This window comes from Enhydra lutris, unplaced genomic scaffold (genome assembly GCF_002288905.1).
Source record: "Enhydra lutris kenyoni isolate GAN:26980312 unplaced genomic scaffold, ASM228890v2 scaffoldscaffold27, whole genome shotgun sequence".
In the NCBI taxonomy this organism is placed as follows: Eukaryota; Metazoa; Chordata; class Mammalia; order Carnivora; family Mustelidae; genus Enhydra; species Enhydra lutris.
The window spans coordinates 3405967-3431562 of NW_019154111.1; the positions used below are offsets into that span (position 1 = coordinate 3405967).

Genomic DNA, 25596 nt, shown 5'->3' on the forward strand with positions numbered 1-25596 from the left:
CAGATTGACTGTTAAAAGGTCAAGTTCCTGGAAGTTCGAGACTGTGATTAAGTCTTGGTTTGCTAAGGGGGATTGTAGGTGGAGAGGAATGATTCTACTTGAGGCTTTTTTCTTTTTCCCTTTTTAAAAATGTCAAAAAAAAAATAATAACACAATTCTGTAGGAGGAAAGAGAGTGTCAACAGAATATCCTCTAGGTATATGGCTTGCTGCTGGTGTGCCTTACTTATTTCCAGCGTACATTTTAGAGTATTTATGAAAGGTCTTGAATAATGCTCAGAAAATAGTGTTTTCAGGCCTACTATCAGTCAATAAATGCTTCATACATTTATGAGGTGTGGCGTGCTTGCGAGCGGATTTATTATGGAGGGACATACTTCCAGCATTTCTACTGTCTGCCAAGCGGTATCTAGGTCACTACTGAGGAGTCTGACAAATATCCCCTCCTCACCCCCTGAGAAAGGTTCCGGGCCCCCGCCCACACAGGCTGCTTCAATCGGCGCCCTAATCCAGCAAAAGGGTACCAAGAACAGTCTCCTACAGATGATAACTAATCGACCATTAGAGGAGAGGATAAGTGGAAAGAGAAGGAAATGGCATCCCAGCAGGGCCAGAAGACCCTTCAGCCTCAAATCAAGCAATGCCCTTGGAGCACGTCAAGGTCTCGGCTGGATGAAAAGAGACAGAGGAAGGAACAGAAAAAATAAAGAATAAAATGCATTTCATCCTCCACTACGCGGCACGCACATGACCACTGTTCAGAGGGCAGCTCTGCAAGCATTTGCCAACAAAATATATTTAGCGAACGCTGCAAGACATTCCCCTAAAGTCAGCCTTTCTCCCTAAACAACCATCTCCAGTCCGCAGACACGACTCACTGTCCTCATTACGCAGGGTGCCAGGTGTGACCTTTGAAGCCTCCGAGAGAGAGCGCTAGTAGTTCCGGGTTCCACCAGGGCTCCCCTCTATCCGCGAGCTTCCGTTTCTCCACTGCTCCCGTTGCAAACTCCCGCCGGAGATTGAAGCACGGCCGGGGGCAGGCCTTCCGGGAGAGGGTCGCGTGGGAGAGGAAGGTCGCGACTAGGTAAGATTGTTCGAGAGTTTTGGGGGGCTCTCCTGCAGTGAGACACGGGCGGTCGTTAGAGAAGCCCTGCGAGGATCTCCAACCTTCTACAGTCGCCAAGAATGAGATGAATCGATTTCATTACTAACCAGCTACTAACCATCCTACAAACCAGTTGGCCTTTTCCTGCGTAAATTGGGGAATTTACCAAACGAGGGACGCTAGCGTAGTTTCCTCTCCGGCGCAGTTACTATTTCCCTGATTAGGTCGCGTGCAGGCCTGTTTCTCAGCTCATCTGACGGCATTTCTGCATCGGAGCTTAGGGGGGCGGGGGGGGCATTAAGTTATTTGCCTTTTACTTTAATGTCTTTAACATAGTCATTTTTTTTTTTAAGATAAAATTGAAATATTCTGTAAGGGGGCATACTAGGGTCCTGAAAAAAATCCTAAGTAACGCTTTCCAATTAAAAATTTTAAGGTAGTAAAAAGTGACAATCAGCAAGTAAATGGCAGAGCCAGGATGCAAACCTAGGCCTCAGGACTCTATGCTGCCTCGTCATTTGAAAAATAAAGTGATGAAAGTTGGAACACATTTGTCTGAGAACACTGTAACAAAACAACAGTTCCCTGGCCACCGTATAACTGGAAATACTGTGCACTTGCAACAGAAATCTATTTGAATGCCATTATAGCAATTAAGCGAAACAAAGCAAAGTTGACTAAGAAACCGTTTTTTAGTTTTTCTTTTATCTGATGTAGGGAAAAAGATAATTCATCTGGAGGAAGAGAAAAGGTAAAACACGCAAAGAAACTGTAGCCTCTGAAGGCAACTCGTGGGCATCTGTAAAGCCTTTAAAGGTTTATAGCACTGATTTGTTAATATTTCCTATTTATACATTAAACTGTTAATGCCTTTTTTTTCCTCATTGATGAAAATATAACCCTACCCCTAACAACCCAGCCCAACCCATTCCTATCCACATGATGAACCAAGAGTTGAGAGAGAAGCAGATTTTAAGGGGGGGGGGGTGAAAGGAAAAGGAAAAAGGTTTGCAGGTGATCCCCAGGTTGCAGAGAACTGGACCTGACAGTTCTCCCATTGCTGGCCTTCAGATGGCACTATTGGCCTGTTCGGTGGGTGTTCAGATTGGTAAATGGTTTGAGATTGGCATTCTGCAGTTGGTTTGAGGTCCGCCTCTGCTCTTTCAATGGATCTAGAAATGGACATGAAAAATTCCTTAATTTAAATAAGGTTTGGGGTTTTGTATTTTTTTTTTTTCTTCCAAGAGGTATTTTGAAATTTACTTGGCCCCATTCTTGCTTAGGAGGATTTTTTTTCTTTTTTAAAGATTTATTTATTTAAGTAAACTTGGTGCCCAACATGGGGCTTGAACTCATGACCCTGACTGAGATCAAGAGTCATGTGGTCTACTGATTGAGCCAGCCAGGTACCCTATGAGGGTTGGGGTTTTGGGTTTGTTTTTCTCCCATTGTTTTTTCAAAATAAGTTTATACCTTTTTTCTGTTTGGATAGCAACTCTTTTTCATCTCCACTGGACTGGCCCCTGGGCAGTCTCTTAGCAAAGATTCTCATCTCACTACAAAATTTCACTTAAAGTAGCATATTCTGCCAGCAGTAACCCTACATCTGGTCTGGAATGATACAGTTATTTCACCAGCAGTGTTCTTGATTTTTATGTATTGCCTACATAATGTTTGATACATGTTGCTGTGATTTCTGCCTATTACAGATATCATCCTTATACCTATTTCAACATTCTGAGCTTGGGCCTCCAAAGAAAAAGTTACTGTTTACAGCTAGTAAGAACTTATAATGCATTAAAGCAGAATATATAAGATGGAAGATAAAATATAACCTTATAACCCATAAGTCCTTCTATTCAGGAATAAAATGAATCTTAAGGGCTGTTGAGTTTATTTCTATAAGACTACTGTCTCTGTTTTGTTTCTCCCAAATGGCTCTCGGTCTCTAGGCAGAATTCAGTCCAGCAGCCTAGAGGCTAAATGACCTCATAACTCATTAGCAGTTCTCAGAGCCATCTGGAGCCCTTGAGGAGAACAGTGTTCAAAGGGCTGATAATAAAGACAACAGGATAATTATTTCTCTGCCATGATTAAACCTTTAGATGGCAAGCAGTCAGCATTTTTATTCTACAGAGTGCTGAGGTGGGTGTTTTCTGAAGGTATAATAATGCTGTGGTTGGATAACTCATTTGCCTGTCCTCATCTAGCCTACAAATAGGTAAACTATCAGTAAATAACAAAATGGTTCACCCTATAAAGGGCAGTGCAGCAAGGTGGTAGTGTGAAAACATTGAATGTAGAAATAAGAAATGTAAAGTGGCAAATGGTGGCAAAGGAAGCCACCATTTGGGCTGTGGATAGTTCTCAACTCGAAGGCATGTCCTGCCAGCCACATGACTGATTCACATGTGGCTTGCTGTTTTTATTTTGTAAAGTGCTCATTAGATAATCTTGGAATTTCACACACTAATCTGTTTATCTTCTCATTTTCTGTAGGTACTCTTCCTCCTTGCTGCTCAAGAAATGTCTTCACTTTCAGAATATGCCTTGCGCATGACTCGTCTGAGTGCCCGGCTGTTTGGTGAGGTGGCCAGGCCTACTGATTCCAAATCCATGAAAGTGGTGAAACTGTTCAGTGAGCAGCCTCTGGCCAAGAGGAAAGAGACTTATGACTGGTACCCAAATCACAACACTTATTATGCACTCATGGGGACACTGCGTTTTCTTGGCCTCTATAGGTAATGGCGAAAACCACACAGTAACCTGTTCGATTTTTCTAGTAGATCAGAAAAGGAAAAATTTAGGCTTTTTTCCCTACAGTTTTGTGATTCTTCTAATAGTGCCCAGATGGCTCAAAAGGCATAGTTTTGGGGAGAAAGGCTTTTAAAATGCTCATAATGGGCACACTGAAAAAAATAAAAAAGGAAACCTGCATGTATTGGAAGACATATTTTAATTATGTCTAAAACTGGACTAAGATTGACGAGATACTGAGCTACAGATATGTTTAATTATTTATTAATTTAAGAGCACTCTAAATGCTGCAGAGGAAAACCTCACCCCCTCCCAGCACCCCCTGCCCCCCGGCAGGCTGCCAGAACAGCAGGTTCTCATTGGTCAGATGAAGAGAGTCCCGGCCCCAAAACCAGTCTCCGTCCTAGCTGGTTTATAGGAGCCTTTCTTCCAAGTGGAAGTTTTATTGGAGTTCTTACGTCTTTCAACCTTTTTTCTGGCATTTTTAGTTTGTACCCCTTTTTTTAAAAAAACATTTTATTTATTTATTTGAGAGAGAGAGAGAGCATGAGAGGCGAGAAGGTCAGAGGGAGAAGCAGACTCCCCGTGGAGCTGGGGGTCTGATGTGGGACTCGATCCCAGGACTCCAGGATCATGACCTGAGCTGAAGGCAGTTGCTTAACCAACTGAGCCACCCAGGCATCCCAGTTTGTACCCTTTTTGATATATTAATTTGGTCTAAATAAGTTGTAGTTCACCTTTAAGAGTAATATGTGAGGGCACCTGGGTGACTTAGTCAGCTAAGTACCCTGTTCTTGACCTCAGCTCAGGTCTTGATCTCAGGGACATGAACTGAAGCCCTGCAAAAGAGTAATACATAGATTGCACAGGCTCTTACCACCATGTGTTATATGTTTGTGTATGTATAGGAAATGGGTGCTCAGGACTATCTATTCCTCTAGAAAGAGAAAAGATCAAATACCTATGTGATCATTTTCTTTAAAAGAAAGTCTTAATTACCAAACTGATACATGCTCATTATAAAAGCATTCAAACAGTGCGTAATAGTGCAAAGTTAAAATAAATCTATTTTTTGGGTGCCTGGCTGGCTCAGTCAGTAGAACATATGACTCTCGATCTTGGGGTCCTGTGTTGGGTGTAGGGATTACTTAAAAATAAAATATTTTAAAAATAAATAAATCTACTTTTTAAGATTTAAAGTGTTTTAATTGGACTTGTCTTAGGACAGCAGTACAAAAGTTAATTTGGTACTATTCACTCTAATATAATGAAATTAATAGTTCATTCCACATAGCTAAAAATTGGTACATTCATCCATCCAGTGGATATTTTTAAGTACCTTCGATGTACAGACACTTAAGATGGACACTAGGAGAACAGCAGTAAGCAAAACAGAATAGATTTTCTCAGTTAATATATTATAATAGAGATTATAATCCATAACATATTTTGAATTTCTGGACTTGCTCTGGGACTTTCTCCCTTGCTATTAGTCTGAGCTCAGAAAATAAAAATTGATTTTATTATGACCCCAAGTAAAGTATCATTGGAAGGCAGATCTCCTGAGTAGAAAAGTATAGCCCATTCACAAAGTCACATTCAGCTATTTTAATTTACCTGTTTGGTGCCGCTCTCCATTTGTTTGAAAAATAAACCCTGACTATCTTTGGGGATGGGGGGAGAAATACTTAGCATTTAGTTACCCATGGAAAAGCACAATGATTTTCATGTATTTGTCACTAGTTATGGTAAATGGTGCCTCTAATGGAAGGCCTCTTGTGGCATCAGGCAGGGTGAAACTAGACAATCTTCAGTAAAGAAAATATTACTGAAAGACCTACAAGCCGGGGAGGGTGGCACAGGTTCTCCCAAACACTGACTCATTCAGTCCCTCAGACACACAGGTGCTTGGCTATATCATCAGAGACAAAGACCCCTGGCTTCGGAGCATTCCTTCTGGCAGAGGGTTGATGGGAATGGAGGAGGGAGGGAAGAAGAGGAGAGCAAACGTACTGGATGAGTAAATGATGTAGTATGCCAAAAGCTGAGTGTGTCGTGGGGAAGGAACAGTAAAGCTGCCTGAGCAGAAAGAATACTCAGAGGGGACCTGGTGGGTGGGGAGAGGACGGGCCTCGGTATTAAACAGGACAGTCAAGGTCAGCCTTTTTGAGAAGATGAGGTTTAAGCACTTGAAGGTGGTGAGTGAGACAAATGGGATCTGGGGAAGAACTGTTTAGGCAGAGGCAAGAGCAGAGCAAAGGCCATGAGGTGCACGTTCTCTTGGCGGGTTCCAGGAGTAGTGCAGGTGACCGAGAGGGAGAGGGTGGTAAGGCCACAGGCAGATCATGAAGGGCTCTGAGGGCCATGACACAAGGTCCTGGCTTTTGCTCTGGGTGAAGTGGGGAACCATCTGTAGGCCAGTGAACAGAGAAGTGACGTAATGTCACAGTTGAGAAGAATTACTCTGGCTGCTCTGTTGAGAATAGGTGATTTGGGGGCGTTCGTAGCTACTTGAGAAGAGGTCATATATACCAATCGTGTTAACGGAATGGAACAGTGTACCCTACAAAACCAGTCTATTTTAAAACTACCTAAGGAGTTAACAGTTGGGCCCAGCACAACCCCCTCTTATATTTAATTTGTATGCCATTATTATCCATCCTTGACAGGTGAGGAAACTAAGATACAGAGAGGGAAAATCACTTATCCAAGGTCACACAGCTACTAAATGGTAGACGGAGCTGTGATCGGAACCCAGGTTGAAATGGGTTCCAAACCTTATATATTTAAATGCTATATACTGTTCTAGGCTTTTAATCTTAGAATGCAGTCGTTTTTCTAGAGTACAGGCAGTCTTCAGCTTACACCCCAGCCATATGTACAAACAGCCCTTGCTGCCTTGATCTCTGGAGTACCTGTCTGTCGATTTGGCTTCATTCTACCTGAGCCTTCCCCCAGCAGCCTTTTTGTCTGGATTATCCACAGCCATTAAGGTAGCCTCCTTCAGACCTCTTCCCCTCATAGTAGGTGTTAATTCCTGGGGCTTTCAGGGTCTCTGTGTAGCTCTTCAAGCTGAGACCCACTTTCTGTTTCCCTATGGTCAGTGTTAGCATTATAGGGAAATTTGAGGTAATTATTAGCATTGTCTCATTGTTGCATCAGTTAATTTAGTCACTTGTGGCATTGTTTCTATGAGGGGACACTGTGACTCAGAAATGAACTTTTGGAACACAACTCATGTGTATGTTGGGGACTCTCTGTCCTTTCTGTTCACCAAGTTGAGCATGTGCCCTGAGAAGTCAGGGACTGATAAGCAGAGCAGCCTGAGGGAACAGGGCTAGATTGGTGTGCTCTTCCCATCAGGTCAAAATACGGGCTATTTTTTCTTTCTCCATTCAGAGATGAGCACCAGGACTTCAAGGATGAGCAGTTGCGCCTAAAGAAGCTTCGTGGCAAGGGGAAACCAAAGAAGGGAGAAGGGAAAAGAGCAACAAAAAAGAAGTAGTGTTGGTCCATCGGGAGAACAAAGCTCTTTCTCAGCAACTGACAGCAGAAGAAGGTGTATTTATCTTTCCACATATTCAAGGAATGTAAGCTTCCGAAACTGAAAATTATTTGGAGGAACACGATCATTTCTGTGTTCAAGTCCCATCCAGTTGAATAGTGACTGGTTTCCTGGACACATTCTAATTCTGCAAAGTTACTTTGGCCTTGGTTTTATACCCTGAGGTTCACCTCTTTCTCTAAAGAAATGAATTGCATAGACTTGATTAAAGAATGACTCATTTGGGGTGGGAATGGTATGTTGGGGACTTGGGGAAAACTCACTGAATGAGCATCTTTTAGTCTCCCCAGGATCCCTCCTTGCTTCCTCATGACACCAGCCCCAAACTCTTCCATCCCTCTAGCCGTTCAGCCACTGTCTGACCACCAAGCTTACAAACTTCATCTACCTCCTCTCCACCTCCTCCTTGGAGAGTATCTTCTAAGATAGATTTGGGCAAAGTATCCACCCGCTAAGAGTACTGAGTGAGTACCTGCTGGGGCCCTGGTGACACAATGGTTAGCAAGCTGAGAAAACAGTCCCTACCTCATGGAACTTTCGGGCTTGTGGGAGACTAGTATCATTATATAAATAAAATTGTATTAAATGCTACAGAGGAAAAATCCAGACTTCTGCAAGAGTGTGGATCAATCAGTGGCTTAGTCCAGAGATAGCAAGAGACTCAAAACCTCTAGAGTTGAAAGAAGGCCTCCCTAAAGAGATGGCATTTCATCTGAGCTCTGCAGGACGAATAAGAGAAGAGGGGGCACCTGGCTGTCTGTCAGTAAAGCATGACTCTTGATCTCGGGGTCATGAGTTCAAGCCCCACGTGTGGTGTAGAGTTTGCTTAAAATTAAGGTGCACCTGATTGGCCCAGTCAGTAGAGCATGCGACTCTTTGAGTTGTGAGTTCAAGCCCCACATCGAGCACAGAGCTTACTTAAAAAACAACACACAGGGGCACCTGGGTGGCTCAGTGGGTTAAAGCCTCTGCCTTCGGCTCGGGTCATGATCTCAGGGTCCTGGGATCAAGCCCCGAATCGGGCTTTCTGCTCAGCGGGCAGCCTCTCTCCCTTCCTCTCTGTCTGCCTCTCTGCCTACGTGATCTCTGTCTGTCAAATAAATAATAAATAAAATCTTTAAAAAAAAAAAAAAAAAAACAAAATCATCAGGGTGCCTGGTTGGCTCAGTTTGAGGAGCATGTGACTCTTAATCTCAGGGTTGTGAGTTCAAGCCCCTCACTGGGTATAAAAGTTACTTAAAAATAGGAAAAATCTTAATAATTAAAATCTTTTTAAAAGATAAAAATGATGGGCAAAATGTGAAGCACAAGTAAGCATCCTATTGAGGAACTGAAAAAAGATGACTATATGGGTTTCACCTGGAAACAAGAGGCCAGACAATGAAAGGCTTTCCAGGATCTTTTTTTTTTTTTTTTAAGATTGATTTTATTTATTAGAGAGAGTATGCACATGCATGTACAGAAGTGGGGAGAGAAGCAGACAGAGAGGGACAAGCAGACTCCATGCTGAGCACAGGCTCATGTGGGGCTCAAGGTGGGGCTTAATCCCACAACCCTGAGATCATGACCTGATCAGACGCTTATCTGACTGTGCCACCCAGGTGACCTAGAGCTTTGCAGTTTCAGTGAAAAAGCTTGGACTTAACCAACTTAGCCAGTGTGTGAAGTGTTATTTCTTTGAGAGGGGATTCTTGTATATACACAAATAGCTAGCTGCTCATTTAAGTGAATTCTAACAGTGAATTTTCAATGAGGCTATGAGGGCTTCTCTGATTTTTTTTTTTCTCAAGTTCCAACAATCTAGCACTGTTTAGTAAAATTTTTAAAGTACTTTTTCTTTTCTGTTGTAAAATTTACCATCTTAACCACCTTTAAGCGTATAGTACATGAATGTTAACCATATGCACCTTGTCCTGCTAAAGTACTTTTTAACCCTGTGTCTGCTTCTCAGGAAAAGAGCAAAGTGCACAGCAAGAGGACACACAGCAGCCCCTGAAGCTATGATTTCCTTTCCCTGCAGCATTAGAAGTGCTGGCAGTAATTGCCCTGCAAATAATTCCTGAATTAGTAAGAATCCCATTATATATGTTTTGATAAATTGTAGTTTTAAAGATACATGATCCAGATGGTATGACTAGGGCCCATATTACAGTCTTAAAAACTACTTATAATCAGGTAATTTGTGTCTGACAGATGTAACTTCAGCAGGGGCCCGAGAATCCATTCATTTAGAACTTTTTCTGGAGTGCTTGCCCTGTGCCAGCCACGTGCTAGTTGTAGAGGACACAGACAAATAGGCTTAGTCCCCAGGATTGTGTGAAGGACGGTTGTGTTGTAAGGCACGGGCAAGATGCCAGGGACTTGCTCAGAAAAGCGCACACTTTCTGTTACTCTTGGCCAGTGCAGCTGAGCCAGATGGGTACAAGATGAACCCGGGACGTCGGGCCGAGAAACAGGCTCTCAGCCTGAGCAAAGGAAAGAAACACCCAATGCATGTTCTGAATGATACCATCTCCAACTCGTGGAGAGGCCTGAATGTGAGAGGAGCTTCAATGAATTAGCATAATATTTTAAAGAGAAACTGCCTCAGGTACCAATAGTTGACCTGAATCAGAAAACAAGCAATCTGTGTGTTAGTTTGCTAAGGGCTGCTGAACCTGCAAGGAGCCTCAGCGCGGGCTGACAGGCTCGCAGACAAATGAGCAGCAGATGAGCCATGCTACTGAAAATCAGAGACTCCCACTAAAATTTATTTGTATGTAAGCTGTACCCTGAAACACACCTGACAAAACAAATGCTATCTAACTTAAAATAGCCTGTACTGAACGTGTTGGACCAGATGGAACATGGAGGATAAGAAAGGGGGTAATCTTGATGCCACAAAAGCAACCCAGGTCAGGACACCAGCAACTGACGTTTAAGATAAGGACTCAGTGCAATGAGGGAAAAAAAATCTTAAACTGTAGGTGTAGCCTAGCCAGATGTGTAACTGGATTTTCTTCTGGTTGAGACCAAAACTATTTGTGTTTTTCCTCAAATGTTCAGCGTGCATGGAGGATTTTGCCCTTGATTTCGATGTGGCACCGTAAAACAGACTGGGTTTGGGATTTCAAAGTCACAGCGCTGCAGTTCTACTTACTGGCTTTGTGACCTTCAGTCACTTATCTTCACTGAGCTTCTTTCCATCTCTGCAAAATCATACTAATGCTTCACTAGATTCATGAAATATTAAGATTTGTGAAAAGTATCACGTGAATCGTGAAAGATTAATCAAATGTTTTCACATACGGTTATTTGTGATGTGTAAGAATTACTATGTCTTACCAATAGATTCTTCTGAGGTAGAGTTGACAAAGAGATGCTAAAAATACATAATTCTCTACGTTTACATGAAACACGGCAGGTTCAGGAAGCAGTAGGTGGGAGATGCATTTTATTATTTACATAATCTTGGGTTCCAGAAACACACTTTTTAAAAAGCATCATATCTGTGTGTGTACATATATCTAAATATGTATGAGCATATAAACAAAATGCTTTTACTTGTAAAGCACCTTCTGGAAAAGAGTAAGTCAAAATTTAAAATTCCACCCTCTTCACCCTTTCCTTTTTTCCTCACACATTTCCCCCAAAGCTTCTAAGTGCCTAATTTTAGAGATTTAGAGGCAGGAACAAACTTGAAAGGAAACAGATAGAGGGAAATGTCTTTTAAACTGCCAACTCTTGTCTTCACAGTCTTTTTTCTTAAGTACTCACAAGTTCAAAAGAAAACATTTCTTTTCGAAAAAGAATAAAACAGTAAAAACAGTCAAGAAGACTTAGTAAAACAGGGCAATAAACCATAAAGCCCGGGATGTCAAGAACTAGGAAACCTGTAAAACATTTATGCTGAACTTAACACTGAAATGTTTTCTAAATGACAGGAAGGCAGCAAAGAGGAGGACTGTGAAACTAGGGGAAGGAGTGACCAGAGAAACTACCCAGATGCAGTTTCTCACTTAATTGGAGGTCTGGCAATATTATAAGTTCATGGGAAAGTAGAAACCAGAACCAAACCAATGTAGATCCTAAGGCCTTTTTCATTCTACATAAAGGTGCTTTCTGAGACAGAGGATAGATTCACTGATGGAGAGCTTTCTCTGTCTGTTACAGAAAATAGGAGCTCCTTATTGACTATCTAAATCGGTGCTTAGTCCAAAGTACCTTCCCAAAAGAGCCAACACTAACCTATTGAGTTTAGCATGAAAACAGCATTCTCAACAAATTAAGTCTTAGGACACAGGTCAAATCTAAAAGTCTGAGTGTATCTAGTATAAGAATAGATCAGTGCATTAAGCACCAAAAAATGTAAATTCTTTTTTTTTTTTAATTTATTTATTTGACAGAGATCACAAGTAGGCAGAGAGGCAGGCAGAGAGGGGGAAGCAGGCTTCCTGCTGAGCAGAGAGCCCGATTCGGCCCGATCCCAGGACTCTGGGATCGTGACCTGAGCCGAAGGCAGAGGCTTTAACCCACTGAGCCAGCCAGGTGCCCCTAAAATGAAAATTCTTAATAAAGAGAGAGATCAATGCAGTGGAATCATCAGGATTGACTTTACAAGCAGGGAAAGAAAGCAATGAATACAAGTAATGTCCGCATTTTTGGAGCACCTACCACACACCCCGCATGGAGCTTTGTAGGCCTGATGTTACTTCCATATGATAAGTATCCCCATTTTACAGGTGAGGAAACTGAGGCTTAAGTCTTGTGACAGGATCACACAAGTCTAAGTGTTCAGACTGACGTTTAAATCCAAGCCACCTGACTTCAAAGCCTGTACCACCAATCACCAAACTGTTAGAGGTGGAGTCTTGAAGCAGAGAGGGTTACCGCAGATGGTATGTGCAAAGACCCACAAACAATGGAACTCTGGTTGACAAGAGCTATAATGAGCATGGCCTTGCCACTTCAGAGCCATAACCAAATGATCCCTAAAGTTCCCAGTGTCCTTTTGACCTGACAGTGTAGCAATGAACTGAGTCTGAAGATGATTATAACAGTAACTACCATTCGTCCAATGCTTTCCCATTAGCTGGGAAACTCTACATACATGTGTGTAGTATATATATGTGTGTATATATGTGTAACTCTATAAGTTATACCACCTAATTCTTAACAACAGCTGTATGAGATGGGTATTATCTTCCCCATTCTACAGGTGGACTTAAGTTTAGAGCTGTGGTTTTCAGCTGTGGCTATGCATGAGAATCACCTGGGGGAGGCTAGAACCCTGTGCCTGGTTCTGCTCCAGACCAACCCAAGTTGGGGCAGGGAGAGAAATAACTTAAGCATTGGGTTTTGTTTGTGTTGTTGTTTAAGTAGGTTCCATGCCTAGTGTGGAGTCCAACACAGGGCCTGAAGTTAGAACCCTGAGATCAAGACCCAGCTGAGATCAAGAGTTAGACACTCAACCACCCCAAGCTCTGGTATTTTTGAAAAGCTCCTCAGGTGGCTCTACTGTGCAGCTAAGGTTAAGACTCACTGGCTTAGGGACCCCTGTGGCTCAGTCATGACCTTAGCTCAGGTCATGATCCCAGGGTCCTGGAATGGAGCCCCATCTTGGGCTGCATGCTCAGCAGGGAGCCTGCTTCTCCCTCTCCTTCTGCCCCTCCCCTCTTCTTGTGTGCTCGCTCTCTCTCTTAAATAAATAAAATCTTAAAATAAAAAAGAATCACTGGCTTAAAGCAGAATGGAACCAGGCTGGTGACCAGCTGTCTGGGGCAACTGGTCTGAAGGAGTGGGAAGGGCTAGGTCCCTCTGGGACTCTAGCCATGTAACAGGTCAGCCAGGGACCACTGAGGGGGCTTGTGGGCAGAGTTCAGGGAGAGCCAAGGCGGCAGGCACAGTGCAAATCCCAGCCAGGATGCAGGAAAGCAGCAGCAGTGTGAACCCCTGACAGAGAAGGGCTGGCAGCAGCCATCAGCGTGGTGAGGGGAGCACTAGGGAAAAGAGGAGCTGTGTCTCTATGAGAGCTGGTAACCAGCTGTGCTTACTGCACTTCTTCAATTCTCAGGTAGGTAAATTCTTGGTGGAAGGGCACCTGGATGGCTCAGCCAGTTAAGCTGTTAAGCATCTGCCTTCGACTCAGGTCATGATCCCTAGTCCCAGCTCAGTGGAGACTCTGCTTCTCCCTCTGACCTGCCCACTCTCGTGCTCTCTCTCTTTCTCTCTCTCAAATAAAATCTTAAAAAAAAAAAAAAAGTCTTGGTGGAAAGGCTATTTGATATAAAAGTGGATCTGACATGTTAGGATTCAGTGAAGGGAAAGTAAAAATGAACTCACATAAATCTGATTTGTGTACAACCTTTTAGAAATACACAAAGAATATAAAAATTGGGATTTGTCTGTTCAGTGTTTCTTTCTTTGGACATTTTGCCTTTCTTTAGTCTTCACTCTTAGCTTTTGGTGGGAGACTAGTGGGAGTAAAAACACGACTGTCTTTCCCAGAGGCACAAGACCTACCCCTGTCAGTCAAGTTAAGGCTTAAGGCTCAGAAAACGGGCTCAGCCCGCCCACAGCAGATCACCACCAGAGACTCCTGAGTCAGCTTGCTGGGATGCAGCCTAGGCATCTGCATTTCCAACAAGCCCTTCCAGGTGATAAACACACAATCTAAAGCATGAGAATCCCTACTTTTGGCATTCTGATAGAACCCGTAAAGACAGAAAGAGAAAAATCCTGGTTCTAAGATACCTAGTGAACCACAAGATAGAAGCATCCAGATGACCTTGTGCTTGTAAATATATCAACAATGTCTTGAATCAACCTTGAATTGTAATACGTAGCATCATCAGCCTCCTTCTGCTCCTGATTTTATAATTCTCCAACCAGCGCACTGTCTGTATGATTTTATTCTTAGCGAGTCCTTAGGGTTAATAATCGCTTATTCTAGTATGATCTAGAATGATCTTATCTCTATAGTGGTCTTTGTGGGGGCAGGTCCAAGGTTACAGAGCTAGCGAGGATATCGCAATCCCCGGATGCTCAATTCCAGGCATGTGGGCTGTTCGAGACCATCTGTGCAGGTTGAAAAGTTCATCACAGAAAAGAAGGCATGACCAGAATTACTCTTCTTGTGAAAAATAATCACTTCATCTTTCCTCCTCTTTTATTAGCCTTATGAAGTCTCCCATTGCATTTCACAACCAGCATAAATAGCAGGGAAGATGAAAGTGAAGAAAAGCTCAGTGATCTCATTTGGAGATCACAGTCTGTCTTTAGCACAACAGGTGGGCCCTCCAGGATTCTGTTTGCCACATGGCAAAGCCACTCAGACACCAGCTCCCCAAGGAGGGCAGGGTGACCGGGTGATGTATGGAAAAAAGGAATGAAGAAAATTAGTCCAGAAAAAAATGAAACAAGGTGAAACCAGAGAGGGAGACAAACCATAAGAGACTTTTTATTTTATTTATTTATTTGACAGAGAGAGAGAGAGAGATCACAAGTAGGCAGAGAGAGAGGAAGGGAAGCAGGCTTCCTGCTGAGCAGAGAGCCTGATGTGGGGCTTGATCCCAGGACCCTGGGATCATGACCTGAGCTTAAGGCAGAGGCTTAACCCACTGAGCCACCCAGGTGCCCCCATAAGAGACTCTTCATCTTAGGAAACAAACTGAGGGTTGCAGGAGGGGAGGGGGCTATAAGGGATGGAGTGTCTGAGTGATGGACATTGGGGAGAGTATGTACTATGGTGAGTGCTGGGTATTGTGTAAGACTGATGAATCAGTCTTATTATAGCCCTGACACAAATAATACATTGTTAATTTTAAAAATTTTTAAATAAAAGAAAATTAATCCAGATCATCTACACAACAAAGACCACCCAAAAACATTGTCAAATGTTTTGCAAAGAACAAGTATTACTTCAGTGAGTCCCCAAAAGGTTATTTTTTTAGAAAGAGCACGAATTCCTAGCACAGCACGCTGACGGATGCAGCTACGTTCTTACTAAATATGAAGCACCTGAGAAAGCAGCAAACTAACTCAGAACAGCCACTGGAGCTCTGTTTTCCTAATTGCCACTATTCTTCAGGAGCCCCAATCAGTTGAAAACTTGTGCGAACCCTCTGTGTCCTGCTTTCCCTTTTGTCTCCCACCGAAGACCCGAAGACCAAGGAGGTCACCACTGCCCTCTGCCGTCCTTGACCCACAGCCCCTGACTGGCCTGCCTGGACCCCTCCCCTCCCTCCCCTGCATTGCCTGCTCCTGTGTCACCTCCACCGGGTGAGTCATTCTTATTCACACCCCTGGCTGGTTCAGGTACAATGAAGAATCTGTTTCTGAAAAAGAGAGGCTTCTAATATTTTTAATTAACTGTTCCCAGCGAAAGGCAGATCTGTGCTGTCCACCTTGCTCTTAGGTTGTCCTAACTAGCGGGCTCGGCTGAAGGAGACAACAGTTGACAGTGTTCCAGCCTTTTTACTCAAAGTGTGCCGCCGGACCCCCCGGGAGCTTGTTAAACACGCACGGCCACAGGCCCTCTCCAAACCCTTTGCATCAGGATCTGCGTCTTAACAAGATCCCCAGGTGGTTTGTATGCAGGAGAATCACTAGTTGAGATGTGCATTAACCTGCAGAGTGTTTAAAGGTGTACCAGGGACCTGGATATAGTCTTTCTGCCTTTACTCATGCAGTCCATTCTCTCTGCCTGGAAATGCCTTCTGTTGTAGATCATCAACCTGGCCAACTCCTATTGTTCTTCAAGGCCAAGCCCAAAGATCCCATCCCCACTGAAACCTTCCTGATACCCTGAGTCAAAAACCAATCATTTCCCAGAGCACCTGGGTGGCTCAGTGGGTTAAGCATCTGAATCTTCTGCTCAGATCTTGATCTCAAGGTCTTGAGTTCAAGCCCTGTGTTGGCTCCATGCTGGGTGTGGAGCCTACTTAAAAAAAAAAATAGCAAAAACTAATCATCCTGTCTTCTGTGTTCCCTTGATATATTACAACTATTATACCCAGTATATACCAATATTATAGAGTCTTCATGCCATATTATATTTATACATTCTCATATAATTCACAAGAATTTGAGGTACTCAAGGACAAAGAACACATTTCATTTATCTATGTTCCCTAACACCCAGCCCAGGACTTGGAATAGAGGCTCAAGTAATGTTAAATGAAAACTACCTTTAGATCTTCTCTTCCATTGTTTTAGTCAAGTAATAGTAAATCTTACTCCATCACTTGAAGATTTTCACATTATAACTTTGTATTCTTTAAAAACCTTTCTTACATCTTTGGTAGCTCATTTACAGTGAGTATTCAAAAACAATTTCGGTGGCCTGGACACAACCTCTGAATTACGATAGAGATTTCTGCTTCCTTTCCTTTGCACACACCCCTCTCCCACAAGGTAACATCCATTGCTGAAAAGGCAACTTATAAAGCAGGTATTTTTAGGTGGGATAGGAGGTGGTATAATAACAGGAATTATTGTATTTCTTCATTTCTGTTAAGCCTATCTTGAGGGGCACCTGGGTATGCTGTGGGTTGAGCATCCAACTCTTGGTTTCTGCTCAGGTTGTGATCTCAGGGTCATAGAATCAAGCCCTGCATTGGGCTCCGTAGTCAGCAGGGAGTCTGCTTCAGATTCTCTCTCTCTCTCTCTACCTCTGCCCCTTCTCCCCACCACCATTCCCTGCACACACACATTCTCTCTCTCTCTCTCTCTCTCTCAAATAAGTCTTTTTTTAAAAGCCTGTCTTGATACCTCCAATATTTTCTTGCAAATATACATCTGATTTTACTGAATCAGTTGTAAGTGAAAGGCAAGAAAACAGTAAAGATAAGAAAATAAAGTAGAAAATAAGTAGGGATCCAAGAGTCCCAATAATTAATAGCTGTGTTCTTAAACACAGAAGAAAACACGCAGGTAATTATAGGGCACTTACAGAGTTGGCATAACCCCTCAGGTTAACAATGATCTCGTGAAAGACTGTATGTAGTCATGTACCAGCCTGCATGAGATAACACACAGCCTGAGATGTTCACTGGTAATATACAATGAGCAATTATCACTGCTCAGTGCTTGTCAGCAGTGCACAGCTATGAGCAGCTCATGGTCCATAAGATTCATCCAAATGGCCCACAAATTGGTCTTAGTCATTGTTCCCATTTATTCTAAAGGCTGGCAGGAGTAATTAAGAGACACTAGGTGAACTTCTGCTTTCTGAAGTGGGCTTTGCAATATTTATCAAGAGGTTAAATATGAATATCCTTTGACTCAGGTGTCCCACATGTCTAGAGCACAGAACTATAGATATAAATGCACAAAAATTTTCACTGAAGTTTTTATAGAAAAAATATGAAACAATATATATGTTCAACAAGCAAATTACTAAATAAATTGTATTAAATCCATACCCTGGGTATTGCACAGTTTTTAAAAAGAAATATGTATAAATGCACTAACATGGAAAGATGTCAGTGATATATTAAAAAAAAAAATCAAGTAACAGAACATTCTATCATAGTACTCTGGTATGAACCTCCTTAAAAATTATATGTAGAGGGGCGCCTGGGTGGCTCAGTGGGTTAAAGCCTCTGCCTTCGGCTCAGGTCGTGATCCCAGAGTCCTGGGATCGAGCCCCACATCGGGCTCTCTGCTCAGCAGGGAGCCTGCTTCCCCCTCTCTCTCTGCCTGCTTCTCTGTGATTTCCATCTGTCAAATAAATAAATAAAATCTTTAAAAAAAAATTATATGTAGAAACATACTGCCAGTTCACTTTAGACTTCCTCTTTGCCTGTTCCTAACTTCCATCTTCAGCAGTGGGAAACGTAGCTCCCACTAACTACAATGTATTTACTTCATTGCTGAATCCTAGGACACCAAAAAAGTAGCTGGAGAATCACTGCTTGAACGTTTTTACAATAAGAATTCATGATTTTTTCGTTAAAAATTAATAAAGTAGACCTGTTCCTGGAAGTATTGATTGGCACACCCCTAATACACCCTTTATTCTTTTAGCACTCCCTTACTTTCTAACACAAGGAATTATAAATGAATGTTTAAAAAGGTGGCATTCATTAGATCCTCATTTCACTTCTTGGAATTTAGCCTAAGAGTATAATGAGAAATGTTTACAAAAATTTCACTGCAAGGATAACCATCACATCGTTAGAAACGACCTAGTAATAATTTTAAAACTACCTAAGGGGCGCCTGGGTGGCTCAGTGGGTTAAGCATCCGACTCTGGGTTTCAGCTCAGGTCATGATCTCAGGGTTGTGAGATTGAGTCCCACAGCAGGCTGTGTGCTAAGTGTGGAGCCTGCTTAAGATTCTTTCTCTCTCTCTCCCTCTGCCCCCCACCTTGTGTGCTCTGTCTCTCTCAAAAATAAATAATAAATAAATAAAATATTTTTTTTAAAAAAAGAAACTACCTGAATGTCCAACAACAGATAATTTACTGAGTAAAATATATCAATGGAACAGAATACAGAAAGGTGATACAGTGTTAATAACAAATTCTAATTCCAAGCAAACTAGATTTGGATTCCAGGTCTACCAGTTATCACATGTGTGGTATTGGGTAAGTGACTTAGCTTCTATGTGCTTCAGTTTCCTCTGTGTGACATGAAAATGATAATAGTATCTTCCTCATGTGAGATGCCACGAAGATTAAATGAGGTATAATTGTAAAACACTTGGAACTGTCCCTGATTCATACTAAGAACAATATAAGTGTTTGCTGTTATTATTAGTATTATTATCCCACCATTACAAATGATGCAGAAAAAAGTATGACTTTATTAATATGCCAAAAGTTACCTCACGAACCCACCTCTGTTAGCTTCAAAAAAACAAAGAGAGGGAGAGAGAATTTGCCAAAAGTTAACAGTGTTTACTCTGGGATGATTACATTCTAAGTGACTTTCCTAATCTTGCTTCTTTGAGTTTTCTGTTTTCTACCATCAACATCCATTACTCGTTTAATTAAAAATGTTCAAAGAATAATAAATGATACTCAGAAAACTATAGAACACTCCTGAAAGAAACTGAGGAAGATGCAAAGAAATGGAAAAACATTCTATGCTCATGGATTAGAAGAACAAATATTGTTAAAATGTCTCTGCTACCCAGAGCAATCTACACACTCAATGCAATCCCTATCAAAATACCATCAACTTTTTTCACAGAGCTGGAACAAATAATCCTAAAACTTGCCTGGAACCAGAAAAGACCCCCAGATAGCTAAAGGAATGTTGAAAAAGAAAACCAAAATTGACGGCATCATAGTTCCAGACTTCGAACTCTATTACAAAGCTGTAATCATCAAGACAGTATGGTACTGGCACAAAACCACATATAGACCAGTTGAACAGAATAGAGAGCCCAGAAATGGACCCTCAACTCTACTGTCAACTAAACTTTGACAAATCAGATAAGAATGTCCAAAGGAAAAAAAGACAGTCTCTTCCACAAATAGTGTTGGGAAAATTGGACAGCCACATGCAGAAAAATGAAACTGGACCATTTCCTTATATCATATGCAAAAATAGACTCAAAATGGATGAAAAACCTAAATGTGAGACAAGAATCTATCAAAATCCTAGAGGAGAACACAGGCAGCAACCTCTGAGACCTCAGCCACAGCAACTTCTTGCTAGATATGTTTCCAAAGGCAAGGGAAACAGGCAAAACTGAACTATTGGGACTTCATCAAGATAAAAGCTTTTTCACAGCAAAGGGCAGTTGACAAAATCAAAAGACAACCGACAGGATGGGAGAAGGTATTTGTAAATGGCATATCAGATAATGGGCTAGTATCCAAAATCTATAAAGAACTTATCAAACTCAAAATCCAAAGAACAAATAATCCAAGTCAGGAAATGTGCAGAAGACAGGAGCAGACATTTCTGCAAAGAAGACACCCAAATGGCCAACAGACACATGAGAAAGTGCTCAACATCACTCGGAATCAGGGAAATACAAATCAAAACCACAGTGAGATACCACCTCAAACAGGTCAGAATGGCTAAAGTTAACAAGTCAGGAAATGACAGATGTTGGAGAGCATGGAGAAAGGGAAACCCTCCTACACTGTTGGTGGGAATGCAAGCTGGTGCAGCCACTCTGGAAAACAGTATAGATGTTGCTCAAAAAGTTGAAAATAGAGCTACCCTATGACCCAGCAATTGCATTACTGGGTATTTACCCTAAAGATACAAATGTAGTGACCCAAAAGGGCACTTGCACCCCAATGTTTATAGCAGCCATATCCACAACAGGCAAACTATGGAAAGAGCCCAGATGTCCATCTACAGATAGATGAATGGATAAAGAAGATGTAGTATATATATATACAATGGAATATTACTCATCCATCCAAAAAAAAAAAAAAAAAGAAATCTGGTTATTTGCATCAATGTGGATAGAACTAGAGGATTTTATGCTAAGTGAAATAAGTCAATCAGAGAAAGACAATTATCATATGGTCTCGCTGATATGTGGAATTTTTTTAAAAGACCTTATTTATTTATTTGACAGAGAGAGAGAGAGACCACAAGTAGGCAGAGAGGCAGGCAGAGAGAGAGGGGGAAGCAGGCTCCCTACTGAGCAGGAAGCCTGATGTGGGGCTCAATCCCAGGACCCTGAGATCATGACCTGAGCTGAAGGCAGAGGCTTCATCCACTGAGCACCCAGGCGCCCCTGATATGTGGAATTTAAGAAACAAAACAGGATCACAGGGGAAGAGAGGAGAAATAAAACAACAGGAAACCAGAGAGGGAGACAAACCATAAGAGACTCTTTTTTTTTTCTAGATTTTATTTATTTATTTGACAGACAGAGATCACAAGCAGGCAGAGAGACAGGAGGAAGCAGGCTCCCTGCTGAGCAGAGAGCCCAATGCGGGACTCGATCCCAAGACTCCGAGATCATGACCTGAGCCGAAGGCAGCGGCTCAACCCACTGAGCCACCCAGGTGCCCCCCATAAGAGACTCTTAATCATAGGAAGCAAACTAAGGGTTGCTGGAAGGGAGGAGGGTGAAGGGATGGGGTAACTGGGTGATGGACATTAAGGAAGGCACATGATGTGATGAGCACTGGGTATTACATAAGACTGATGAATCACAGACCTGTCCCCCGGAAACAAATAATACATTATATGTTAATTAATTGAATTTAAATTTTAAAAATGTTTTTAAAAAGTAAAATAAAGAATAATAAATGAATGCTGCTGGAACAGCTGAAAAAAGTGGCTTTTTCCTCCCCCAGGGCATAGATACAAAAATTTAAGAGTCAATGATGTATGACTTTAGGTTCAATGGAACTGACCTGGTCACTAATACATATAATGTCTTCATTTATGTAGTGACTGCCCTTATTTATTTATTTTTTTAAGTAGACTCCATGCCCAGTGTGGAGCCTAACACAGGGCTCAAACTCACGACCCTGAGATCAAGACCTGAGCTGAAATCAGGAGTTGGACACTTAACTAACTGAGGCACCCAGATGCACCATGGTTGCCTTATTAAATATAAATTTCAGAGGCTACAGTTTATAATATTTGTTGTTACTTTTTAATTTCACTCATTCATTAGACATTTTTCCTGTAATTAGATGATATGCCACCAGGTGACAGTAGTGCCTCAGTCATGGCCTAGTTATTGCAAGAGTAAGGATTTTGTGGCAAGGTGTTCTCACGTGTTGAGAGATGTTATGGTTCTATACCTTCTAATGTTTTAGTTCTCTATTAAAATCTCAAGTTAATTGACTAAGGTAGATATTTCTTTTATACTAAGGTTAGGAAAAAGACAAAACAGAAAAAAAATTAAAAAATTTTAAAAAAACAAACACCTCTTTAAAATCAGAGACATTCTAGTCATACTGCTTAGGTGATTAGAGTTACATAAAGGAATAATATTAGTCTGTCTTTCTGTATTCTTAATCAGCTGGAGAGTTCTGGGCTGCTTCCTACACCTCTCCTGAAATGTTTCTTTCACGTGGCTACAGAAGAGCAGCAAGAAAAGCAATTCTTTTTTTTTTTTTTTTTTTTTTAAAGATTTTATTTGTCAGAGAGAGAGAGAGAGAGAGCAAGCACAGGCAGACAGAATGGCAGGCAGAGGCAGAGGGAGAAGCAGGCTCCCTGATGAGCAAGGAGCCCGATGTGGGACTCGATCCCAGGACCCTGGGATCATGACCTGAGCCGAAGGCAGCTGCTTAACCAACTGAGCCACCCAGGCGTCCCAAGAAAAGCAATTCTTGTTCGTTTTCCCCTAATTGCAGGATTTTAAAAATCCCACTTTTTTGATCTGGGAGTCACCTTAGAAATTTAGTGAAAGGCCACATTTTATAGCAAGAAACTGGCATGTCAAGAGGTAGGTGTTTTTCCCAAGATCCCTTGGAGACACAGAACTAGATCTCACGTTACATAGGGACCCCTGACAAATGTGCTGAAACAGGACACAAATGTTGATTTGTGAAATACACAGTCACTTTACAAGGCTGGGTTTACCAAGCCATTTTGTTGTTGTTGTTGTTTTTTGTTTTTAAGATTTAGGGGCACCTTGGTGGCTTAGTCAGTTAAGCCTCTGCCTTCAGCTCAGGTCATGATCTCAGGATCCTGTGATCAAGCCCTGCATCGCCAGGCTCCCTCCTCAGCCAGGAGCCAGCTTCTCCCTCTCCCTCTGCCCCTGCCTGCCATTCCACCGCTTGTGCTGTCTCTCTCTCTCTCTCTGTCAAATAAATAAGTAATCTTTTTTTAATTAATAATCATTATTTTTAAAAGATTTTATTTATTTGAGGGAGAGCCCACACATGAGCAGGGGGAGGAGCAGAAGGAGAGGGAGAGAGAATCTTCGAGCAGACTTCCCGCTGAGTGTGGAACCCAAGTGGGGCTCCATTCCAGGACCTGGAAATCATGACCTGGGCGAAGATGAAGAGTAGCCAGGGATGCTTAGGTGGCTCAGTCGGTTAAATACCTGCCTTCAAGGGTGCCTGGGTGGCTCAGTGGGTTTAAGCCTCTGCCTTCGGCTCGGGTCACGATCCCAGAGTCCTGGGATCGAGCCCCGCATCGGGCTCTCTGCTTAGTGGGGGTGCCTGCTTCCTCCTCTCTCTCTCTCTCTCTCTCTCTGCCTGCCTCTCCTCCTGCTTGTACTCTCTCTTTCTGACAAATAAATACATAAAATATTTAAAAATTAAAAAAAAAGAGTAGGCCACTTAACTGACTGAGCCACCCAAGTGCCCCCAAGCCAGTTGTAAAAAAAATTTTTTTTTTTAATTTTAAATAGTCTCTATGTCCAATGTGTGGCTTGAACTCATGACTCTGAAGTCAAGAGTCACATACTCTACCAACTGAGCCAGCCAGGTCCCCCTCCCAAGCCAGTTCTTCTTCTTCTTCTTCTTCTTCTTTTTTTTTTAAGTTTTAGTTATTTAAGTAATCTCTACACCCAATGTGAGGCTTGAACTCATGATTCCTAGATCAAGAGTCACATGCTCCTCCAACTTACCCAGCCAGGAACCCCAAGCCTGATCTTTACAAACCAAGTAGTTCCTTTTAGTCACTATGCTTGCAGGTCAGACAGGCTAAAGAATATACTCTAGTTCCTGGCTGTTAGTCACTTAGGCTTTTTGCAAGTGGAAATGATTATGAAGATGTATATTATAATTTCAACTAAAAAATAAATATGCTTGCTGAATTGCTAACCAATACAAATATTTAAATAATCTACAATAGTAAGAAGAAAATAAGCAGGTCCACAGTGTAGATTAATATTTTATGACATAAAGTATCTGCCTTTCTCACACTGAATTTCAAATTGTATGAATGCTAATCTAATTCTGACATTTCTTTGGCAAAACAGGACCTCCCAACTTCCTCCCACTCAGGCTTCACCTCTCCGCATAGCTCTCCCTCAGTGCCCTGGGACTCTAGTTCCACATTTGCCTACCCGCCTCTGTTCCTCACAGGAAGGCTCAGAAACTCCTGGGCACTCCCACTCAGCTCTCCTCCAGTTCTCTAACTCTTTCATTTCTCTCAGTTTCTTTTGAAAATGAGGAACTATATGTTCTGCAACCCACAGCTATCTGTCAGCCATAGGAAAGGTCTCAAGTCCTCATTCCTTGAGTCCACGGTTGCGACACATTTCTTCTAGAAACTCAGAAAAAGAAGAGAATGGAGAACATGAAGAGGTCTCCAGATGGGTGTGAAAGTCCATCTTTCCAGTCAGAAGGATCCTCAGTCAGCCTCCTCCCACACGCCTCCACCCTTCCTGGTCAGCAGCTCAGGGACCGTCATGGGTGCCCAACAGAGACCAGCTTTAACTTTAATGAACTGTTACTTTTGCTTTCCTTGAGCTGATGGATATATACCAGACTTTGGGGTAGGTATGTGCTTTGCATTTAACATACCATATGTATATACAATAAAAAAGAAGGAAAACTTTATTAAATCTCTGGACTGGAGATAACTTTCTAAGTTTAAAAAGAAAAGAAAACAAAAGATTGAAAAGTTGAAGTGTGGGGCGCCTGGATGGCTCAGTCGGTTGGGCATCGGACTCTTGATTTCTGCTGGGGTTGGGGATCTCTGGGTCATGGGATGGAGCCCCACTTCAGCTCTGAGCTCAGTGGGATTATACTTGTCCCTCTCCCTTCTCCCACTTGTATGCTCTCTCTTTCTCTCAAATAAATAAATAAAATCACTTAAAAAAAAGAGAGAGAGAAGTTGAACTGTATCAAACATTTAAACCTCTGAACTTCAAAAAGATAAGTGTAGGTTTGAAATTCAAGCTAATCTTTTGAGAGGAAAACTGCAACATTAATGACAAAGGATTAAGTGAGCTCATACAAACAAGTAAAATGAAACCCTCCAAATTCTCAGTAGACAATGGGCAAAGAACACCCAGTTGGATGATAAACATTTGGTAAAATGATCAACTTCACTGAAATAACTGAGAATTCAAACTATAAATATGTGATATTTGGCTTACTACTGATTTATCAAAAATGTATTGAAGTATGAGTGCCCCCCCAACTGATAACGTTGTGGTGAAATGGGTCCTTTCACATATTGTTGGCAGTAAGAATAAAAATTAATATAACTTTTCTGAATAGCAATTTCGCAATGTATTTAAAGAAGCTTTGGGACGCCTGGGTGGCTCAGTTGGTTAAGCAGCTGCCTTCGGCTCAG

At 42.0% G+C, this 25596-nt stretch overlaps 1 protein-coding gene across 1 annotated transcript; it reads left to right on the top strand.

The window, feature by feature from the left end:
• Nucleotides 1–991: 991 nt before the first annotated feature.
• LOC111151985 (mitochondrial ribosomal protein S33) lies at nucleotides 992–7631 on the top strand. The gene is made up of 3 exons (XM_022510241.1): nucleotides 992–1083; nucleotides 3604–3845; nucleotides 7261–7631. Exons 2-3 carry the CDS (start codon nucleotides 3631–3633, stop codon nucleotides 7364–7366), a joined length of 321 nt encoding a protein of 106 aa, XP_022365949.1. The 5' UTR covers nucleotides 992–1083; nucleotides 3604–3630; the 3' UTR covers nucleotides 7367–7631.
• The last annotated feature ends 17965 nt before the right edge of the window (nucleotides 7632–25596 follow it).

Coding starts and splice junctions, on each gene's coding strand:
- LOC111151985 (XM_022510241.1), top strand. CDS start 3,631: ATGTCTTCACTTTCAGAATATGCCTTGCGCATGACTCGTCTGAGTGCC. Junction 3,846..7,260: donor CGTTTTCTTGGCCTCTATAG/GTAATGGCGAAA, acceptor TTCTCCATTCAG/AGATGAGCACCAGGACTTCA.